Here is a 10168-nt window from a genome sequence, read left to right on the forward strand (position 1 = left end):
CATTAGACACCGTTGATGACATCATACACCATTGATGACAGTATACACCGTTGATGACATTAGACACCGTTGATGACATTAGACACAGTGTATGACATTAGACACCGTTGATAACAATAGACACCGTTGATGACATTAGACGACGTTGATGACATTAGACACCGTTGATGACATCATACACCATTGATGACATTATACACCGTTGATGACATCATACACCATTGATGACAGTATACACCGTTGATGACATTAGACACCGTTGATGACATTAGACACCGTTGATGACATTATACACCATTGATGACATTAGACACAGTGTATGACATTATACACCGACGATGACAATTGACACCGTTGATGACAATTGACGCCGTTGATGAAAATTGACACAGTGTATGGTAATGAACATGAGTTTACTAAAAAAACTTTTTTTTCCTCGAATATTTCTATTTACTGTTTATACAGTCATATAATTACCTTATAATTGGTTATGGTACCTTATTTCTATGAATTTGAACTTGGACTTATTAAAGATGATATTGATACTCCATTATCGTCAAAAGCATGCCCAGACACCGATAAGTACACTCTCTTTCCCTCTCTCTCTCTCTCTCTCTCTCTCGGAGTTTTTTAAATTTGTTCTCTTATCACAATTTATGTAATGGGTGAAACTTATCAAAAGTAATTATAAGTACCTGGTATCAATGCCATTTTTTCTGCTGTGTCTAGGACAGCTAATCGTCCATTCCTGTTACTCTCACATGACGTATCAGCGCTCGTCCAACTCGTCATCACCGGCACGATCAGAACACACATCTTCAGCCCCACGTTGTAGATAAACCCGGTCGCCTTACAAAGCGATCCCTCTACAACTGGTAATAAATATTCCTAATAATAATAGATAAGTAATATGTCAACGGCATTATGAAAGACCTCTCCTTAATGAACTTACAACAATAATAACGATCCCATTACAAACACCAGTCATGATAATATGCTGTCCCCTACACCAAAGGTTATCTCTCTTGGCATTTCGATTAGTGTAAGGGTTGGGTATCGATGAACACGGCGTCGAAGAGGCACTCGTCTGTTCTGAATCTCTTCCGGTCCTTAAAATTCTGCAGTTACGAGACCCCGACAACACTCTCAATCCGTATATATTGTATTTCGAAGAAATGCAAATAATACTTCAATGGATTCCCTGTTGCGTCGGAAGAAAAGGTAACGAAAATGCTGACAGGGCAGATACAAATGCATTAAAGTCCCAGCAAACCAACACCAAACTGACACATAAACCCATTATACGATCGGTCATCCACACCAACATCAAACTGCCAAATAAACCCATTATACGACCGGCCATCCAAACCAACATCAAACTGTCACATAAACCCATTATACGACCGGCCATTCAAACCAACATCAAACTGTCACATAAACCCATTATTCGACCCGCCATCCAAACCAACATCAAACTGTCACATAACGATCGGTCATCCACACCAACATCAAACTGCCAAATAACCCCATTATACGACCGGCCATCCAAACCAATATCAAACTGTCACATAATCCCATTATACGACCGGCCATCCAAACCAACATCTAACTGTCACATAAACCCATTATACGACCGGCCATCAAAACCAACATCAACCTGCCACATAAACCCAATATACGACCGACCATCCAAACCAACATCAAACTGTCACATAAACCCATTATACGACCGGCCATCAAAACCAATATCAAACTGTCACATAAACGCATTATACGACCGGCCATCCAAACCAGCATCAAGCTGCAACATAAACCCATTATACGACCTGCCATCCACACCAACATCAAACTGCCACATAAACCCATTATACGCCCGGCCATCAAAACCAACACCAACCTGCCACATAAACCCAATATACGACCGACCATCCAAACCAACATCAAACAGTCACATAAACCCATTATACGTCCCTCCATCCAAACCAATATCAAACTGCCACATAAACCCCGTATACGACCGTCCATCCAAACCAACATCAAGCTGCCACATATGCCCATTGTACTACCGCCCATCACATAAACCCATTATACGGCCGGCCATCCAAACCAACATCAACCTGCAACATAAACCCATTATACGAATACGACCGGCCATCCAAACCAGCATCAAGCTGCAACATAAACCCATTATACGACCTGCCATCCACACCAACATCAAACGGCCACATAAACCCATTATACGACTGGCCATCCAAACCAACATCAACCTGCAACATAAACCCATTATACGATCGGCCATCCACACCAACATCAAACTGTCACATAAACCCATTATACGATCGGCCATACAAACCAACATCAAACTGCAACATAAACCCCGTATACGACCGGCCATCCAAACCAACATCAAGCTGCAACATAAACCCATTATACGACCGGCAATCCACAGCAACATCAACCTGCCACATAAACCCATTATACGACCGGCCATTCAAAAACATCAAGCTGCAACAAACCCATTATACGACCGGCCATCCACACCAACATCAAACTGTCACATAAACCAATTATACGACCGGCCATTCAAACCAATATCAAACTTCCACATAACCCCATTATACGACCGGCCATCCAAACCATATCAAACTGACACATATACCCAACATCAAACTGTCACATAAACCAATTATACGACCGGCCATTCAAACCAATATCAAACTTCCACATAACCCCATTATACGACCGGCCATCCAAACCAAAATCAAACTGCTACATAAACCCATTATACGATCGGCCATCCACACCAACATCAAACTGCTGCATAAACCAACCCATTATACGACCGGCCATCCACACCAATATCAAACTGCCACATAAACCCATTATCCGACCGGCCATCCACACCAACATCAACCTGCCACATAAACCCATTACATAAACCCATTATACGACCGGCCAACCAAACCAGTCACATAAACCCATTATACGACCGGCAATCCACGGCAACATCAACCTGCCACATAAACCCATTACATAAACCCATTATACGACCGGCCATTCACACCAATATCAAACTTCCACATAAACCCATTATACGACCAGCCATCCAAACCAACAACAAACTGTCACATAACCCAATTATACGACCGGCCATTCAAACCAATATCAAACTTCCACATAACCCCATTATACGATCGGCCATCCAAACCAACATCAAACTTCCACATAAACCCATTATACGACCAGCCATCCAAACCAACAACAAACTGTCACATAACCCAATTATACGACCGGCCATTCAAACCAATATCAAACTTCCACATAGACCCATTATACGACCAGCCATCCAAACCAACAACAAACTGTCACATAACCCAATTATACGACCGGCCATTCAAACCAATATCAAACTTCCAAATAAACCCATTATACGACCGGCCATTCACACCAATATCAAACTTCCACATAAACCCATTATACGATCGGCCATCCAAACCATATCAAACTGACACATATACCCATTATTCGACCGGCCATCCAAACCAACATCAAACTGCCACATAAACCCATTATACGACCGGCCAACCAAACCAATATCAAACTGCTACATAAACCCATTATACGACAGGCCATCCAAACCAACATCAAACTGCCACATAAACCCATTATACGACCGGCCAACCAAACCAATATCAAACTGCAACATAAACCCATTATACGACCGGCCAACCAAACCAATATCGAACTGCTACATAAACCCATTATACGACAGGCCATCCAAACCAACATCAAACTGCAACATAAGCCCATTATACGACCGGCCATCCAAACCAACATCAAGCTGCCACATATACCCATTGTACTACCGCCCATCCAAGGTGAATTACAGCAACAAGGTTCTCTCGAGACCATCAAAAACCTTTTAAAGTGCAATCAAAACTTAAACCTTATCTTTCCAGTCGGAGAGACCACAATGAGGAAGCTGTCCTCCCTGGGCTCCGTACTGGTCAGACTTATCGAGGCTGTGGCATTCCTCGGCTCCCTACTGGTCAGACTTATCGAGGCTGTGGGCTCCCTCGGCTCCCTACTGGTCAGACTTATCGAGGCTGTGGGCTCATTCGACTCCCTACTGGTCAGACCTACCGAGGCTGTGGGTTCACTCGACTCCCTACTGGTCAGACCTATCGAGGCTTTGGGCTCACTCGGCTCCCTACTGGTCAGACCTATCGAGGCTGTGGGCTCACTCGGCTCCCTACTGGTCAGACTTATCGAGGCTGTGGGCTCACTCGGCTCCCTACTGGTCACAAAAAGACTTATCGAGGCTGTAGGCTCACTCGGCTCCCTACTGGTCAGACTTATCGAGGCTGTAGGCTCACTCTGCTCCCTACTGGTCAGACTTATCGAGGCTGTGGGCTCAGTCGGCTCCCTACTGGTCAGACTTATCGAGGCTGTAGGCTCACTCTGCTCCCTACTGGTCAGACTTATCGAGGCTGTGGGCTCAGTCGGCTCCCTACTGGTCAGACTTATCGAGGCTGTGGGCCCCCTCGGCTCCCTACTGGTCAGACTTATCGAGGCTGTAGGCTCACTCTGCTCCCTACTGGTCAGACTTATCGAGGCTGTGGCCTCCCTCGGCTCCCTACTGGTCAGACTTATCGAGGCTGTAGGCTCACTCTGCTCCCTACTGGTCAGACTTATCGAGGCTGTGGGATCCCTCGGCTCCCTACTGGTCAGACTTATCGAGACTTTGGGCTCCCTATGCTCTCTCCTGGTCACACTTATCGAGTCTGGGGGCTCCCTCGGCTCACTACTGGTCAGCCTTATCCAGGCTGTGGGCTCCCTCGGCTCCCTACTGGTCAGACCTATCGAGGCTTTGGGCTCGCTGGGCTCCCTACTGGTCAGACCTATCGAGGCTGTGGGCTCTCTCGGCTCCCTACTGGTCAGACTTATCGAGGCTGTGGGATCCCTCGGCTCCCTACTGGTCAGACTTATCGAGACTTTGGGCTCCCTATGCTCTCTCCTGGTCACACTTATCGAGTCTGGGGGCTCCCTCGGCTCCCTACTGGTCAGACTTATGGAGGCTGTGGTCTCCCTCGGCTCCCTACTGGTCAGCCTTATCGAGGCTGTGGGCTCACTCGGCTCCCTCCTGGTCAGACTTATCGAGGCTGTGGGCTCCCTCGGCTCCCTACTGGTCAGACTTATCGAGACTTTGGGCTCCCTATGCTCTCTACTGGTCACACTTATCGAGTCTGGGGGCTCCCTCGGCTCACTACTGGTCAGACTTATCCAGGCTGTGGGCTCCCTCGGCTCCCTACTGACCAGACTTATCCAGGCTGTGGGCTCCCTCGGCTCCCTACTGGTCAGACTTATCGAGTCTGTGGCATCCCTCGGCTCTATGCATTGGTCTGTTTTATAAACTGTGATTCCATTTACCAACATAACCCTCGTTACTGCATTCCTACATATCTCTTTCCATTTCAATCTTTACACCATATTTTAAATTAAAATTTCATATTTTACTCTTTGTTCTGTTTTTACTCTCTGTACCTCACTTGTTGTTGATTTTCTGAGATATACAACTTTTTATCTTATATAAATTTTGATCCCTGAAATGGTTGCCCCACAGTCTGATCATATTGAACAGGTTTTTATGCAATCATTTTGAATAGGAAATGCACTATGACGTCATTGATAAAATGTAAAAAAAAGAAAATCGGGAACAATAGACAAGCAAGACATTACCGTGAACCTGGGTACCGGGTACTCACCTTGGCAGCTGGATTGTCCAGACGTCAGTGTGACACATACTTGATATTCAGGACATGTATTCTTCTGGCAGGTCTGAGGTGCCTGAGCAGAACCCTACAGAGAAAACAAGACATGATGGCTTGGAACTGAAGTAAATAGAACATTTTGGTCGTTTCGACAATTGTGTGTGATATATTTGTAAGTAATTCAGAATTTAATTATAAAAGAATGCAGATATTAATAACAAAGGAAAGCCTAAAAAGAGTACGGTTCTTAGTTCAGAAAAATGCCATGTGAATTGGTTATGTCCTCTTCCATTGTATATATTTAGGATTAGCTCATTCACCTACCCATATGTAATAATCATAAACACGGAGGGTTCGAAGGTAAAGATTTTTTTTAAAACCCATTAAAATAGCCTCCGTTAGAAACTATAAGCACATAAACACATTGGTAACTGTTCACAAAAAAAATATTCAAATGATTAAATCCCGAAAATGACGCAACATGAAGGAGAAAACACTTTGACAAGTTAAAACTGACTCAGTTTTCATAGATCAACGATAAATTTCTTCATGAGACTTCATTCCTGGTCAGCATCACCAAGAACTGGGTGAATACCGTTTGAAAATACTTTATTTAACGTACGTCATCGTGTAATATCAAATATCCGTATATCTTGACAACAGTTTTGTATCTTAGAAAACCTATAACGTAGGTCGTAATGATCGTTTGCCAATTCCAAAGAGATCAATTGATTCTTAAACGGATTCTTTCTTGCTAATACATAGTTATATATATCATAAACATACACAAACCAAATGTCTCCAATGTTTTTGTTGTACGTTATGTTTCGACCATTCTGAGTATTTTTACAAAGTGAACCCAAGGAGAAGATCAATTGATACCCTGGTGTGACTCATGGCGTCTGTGGATATCACTGTTTACAGGGGTAGGAAATTCAACGATCATGTTTGTGTTATAAGCCTGCGTAGATTCATGATCCCGTGTATTAGCACGTACAGGCCTAGGACACAATGGGTATGTGACAGGATTAAGGCTTAGGATGAAATAGTAAAACGGATAGCTTTTTCCGAGCCTTCATGTTAGTGATTAGACACAGCTTCGTATCTAATATATTTGCTCAAAGGATCTCGAGAATATATTATAGTAGCTGCGTCCGGATCTGAATTTATATGTTCAGACCACAATGTCAGACGTTCTAGGTGTATATATCAATCAACTCCAGTGTGGGCCGAGACGGAGATTGATGTCTGAATGGCGTGTTTTATTTAAGGTCGAATCGAGAACGATAGATGGGATTGATTTTCCGACATCGAAAACTTGCTACTGCTAAAGTATGCACCATGATATATTATCCTTTCCATTTTGATCTGAGCCCATTAAACGTCTGGTATTACTTTTGTGGTTTCAACACGTGATATTGTTAGAACCAATGGGATTTGCAGTGTGCTGGACAAAACATTGTTAAATATTATGACGTGATGTGATAACATATTATACTATACTATACCTCGAGCTCTGTATCCGGATGGAACGCATATTTGGAATCTGACGTCAGAAGACTAGGGTCGTAGGACGAGGAGTTAGACACGAGCTCACATGCTAGCTGTCCCTGGTTGTAATTTATACCAAGACAGTCACGTCTATGTCTACACATGGTCCTACATTGTTGTAACCCAATCACAGCGACGTCCGTCAGCACATCACCAGCATAGCGCATGTTCTGTATGGAGGACGAGGGGTGTAGGTCGGCGCACACTTCATCGCAAGCTACACCTAAAGTAGAATGAATTAAGATAACAAATTGGTGTCATTAATGCTAGAATCTATGACGTCATTTTCACTTTTTTTAGTGACATATATTTCACTGTGTAAGATACTGATGATGTCATAATGAATTAGGTAAGGCCGGTGACCTCAATACAATCTGTACTCGTTAGACTAGTGACGAAAACACTTGGTAGTATAAGTATGCGGTACATTAATGTCATCAGCATCGTTTACCTCAACAAGGACTGGGGATGGCGTCCATTTTCATCAAACTTTAACAGTGCCATGCTGAAGGCAACATTATAGGGAAAGCTTCCGTGTTTTATCTGTTTACTCATACCTTCTCGTTTTCTAACAATGAATATTTCCTCTGTCTATTAAACATACATCGCAGAATTTGAATTTTTTTTTTTTTTAAAAACAAAACAATCCGTTTAAAAGATACCTCTATGATAGATTTATCAATAGTTTGTCAGTTTGAAATAAAAGAATATTATATAATCGGCAATATGTACGACACATATCAAATGACCACTATGACTTAAATGTGTTTTTTTTCTGATCATCTTAAGGATATCTAACTTGCACATTGTTTTTAGTGTTTCCGACAAAAGACAAGCGTACGTTGCTATGTTTGCAGTTGCCACAAATGTATTGTATTGTGCAGATTGACGTCATATTAAACCCTGTTGCCACTTCTTCTCCGGCTATTTCTAACAACACGGTCATTATGAGAAAACGTGATCATCCATGGATGAACAAAAAAATCAGAAAATTAATATCAATACGTAAAAAAAAACCACAATAAGGCTAAACTTACTGATAGCCAATTTGACTGGTCTATTTTCAGACAAACCCTTAACAAGTGTGTAAATGCCATTAGACGATCTAAAGAATCTTATTTTAATGGTTTGTCATCAAAATTACCTGATTGAAGACAATGCAACAAGTCATGGTGGTTAACTGTAAAACTCTTCATGAACAAAAGTGGTCAATGTGGAGAAATACCAACGATTTTTCATGATAATGTCTATTACGAAACTGATGTTGATAAACCTAATGTTTTTAATTTATATTTTTCAAGTCAATCCGTTGTGGATGATTCAATGGTTATGCTTCCTCCATTAATAGAATTCCCTAAACGTATTTGTCTGAGTAATATAAATATATCATGTACTGATGTTAAGGATGCCTTACTCAATTTGAAAACTGGTAAAGCTGTAGGACCAGTTCTTATTCGTCCCAAAGTGCTCAAGGAAGCTGCAACATCACTTGCTGAGCCACTATCTATATTTTTTAATAAATCCTTATCACAAGAAATATTTCCAAATGTTTTACCTATATATAAAAAAGATAGCCGTAATGATGTTGAAAACTATCGACCATTTTCATTTTTAAGTATAATTGGTGAAGTGTTCGAGAGGTGCGTTTATAAACATGTTCATAATTTTCTTCTTAATTTGAAAGTAATAACAAAATATCAATCAGGTTTTACACCAGGCGATTCCTCTATTAACCAATTATTAAGTATTTCCAACGATTTTATTAAGGCATTAGATTCAGGTAAAGAAATAAGAGTAGTATTTTGTGACATCAGCAAAACATTTGATAGGGTTTGGCATAAAGGGCTGTTGTATAAATTATCAAAAATTGGAATAACTGGATCGCTGTTAAAATGGTTCGAAAGCTACTTAACGAATAGAAAACAAAGATTTATAATCAATAATATTCACTATGATTGGCCAGGAGTTAAGGCTGGAGTTCCACAGGGTTCAATACTTGGACCTTTGTTGTTTTTAAACTATATTAATGACATAGTCAACGATATCAAATCTACTACTCTGTACATGATAGTTAAAAAACCCTTAGAAACAAACAACATTATGGAGTCAGATCTACAAAAAATTACTGAATGGTCCAAATCTTGGTTAGTTGACATGACCCTTAGTAGAAAAAGAAACAGTCAACCACATCCAATCTTACATATGTGCAATGAAGAAATATCAGAAGTACTGTTGCATAAACATCTTGGAGTTCTTTTTTCGAATAATTGCAGTTGGGGTGAACATGTTAAACAAATAATTCAGAAAGCAACGTCTAGATTAAATATTATGCGATCTCTAAAATTTAAACTCGACAGGCAAACATTACAAATTATATTATTTTCGTTTATTAGTGAACAATTGGAATTCTCTTCCATTACATATTAGAAATAACCCTTCCATTTCCCATTTAAAAGCTTTTCTGAAATCTAATAGTAAATCATGTCCACCTTCATACTACTTTCAGGGTTCACGTCTGGGTCAAATCTACCGCGCAAGACTGCGTATGTCATGTAGCTCCCTAAAAGAACACTTGTTTACGAAAAACATCATACCATCCCCGAATTGTTCCTGCGGTGCCATTGAGAACTCAACACATTATTTGCTAAAATGTAATAAATATACAGCACTTAGACAGCTTCATATTCTGAGTTTGCCCTATCAACTATCAACTAATCTTTTAATCTTTGGTGATGACTCTCTAACCCATCAAGAAAACACTACAATTTTTCTAGCCGTCCAAAATTATATACTCAAAACTAAAAAATTTCATATAAACGAATAGTCCTGGACAATTTCATTTTGAC

The 10168-nt window shown here is 41.0% G+C and overlaps 1 protein-coding gene across 1 annotated transcript; it reads left to right on the forward strand.

Moving 5' to 3' along the window:
• The first annotated feature begins 1175 nt into the window (after nucleotides 1–1175).
• Nucleotides 1176–2681, forward strand: LOC110448067 (proline-rich extensin-like protein EPR1). Its single transcript, XM_021494101.1, has one exon. It carries the CDS (start codon nucleotides 1176–1178, stop codon nucleotides 2679–2681), a length of 1506 nt encoding a protein of 501 aa, XP_021349776.1.
• The last annotated feature ends 7487 nt before the right edge of the window (nucleotides 2682–10168 follow it).

Source organism: Mizuhopecten yessoensis, unplaced genomic scaffold, assembly GCF_002113885.1.
Source record: "Mizuhopecten yessoensis strain PY_sf001 unplaced genomic scaffold, ASM211388v2 scaffold3819, whole genome shotgun sequence".
NCBI classification, from domain to species: Eukaryota; Metazoa; Mollusca; class Bivalvia; order Pectinida; family Pectinidae; genus Mizuhopecten; species Mizuhopecten yessoensis.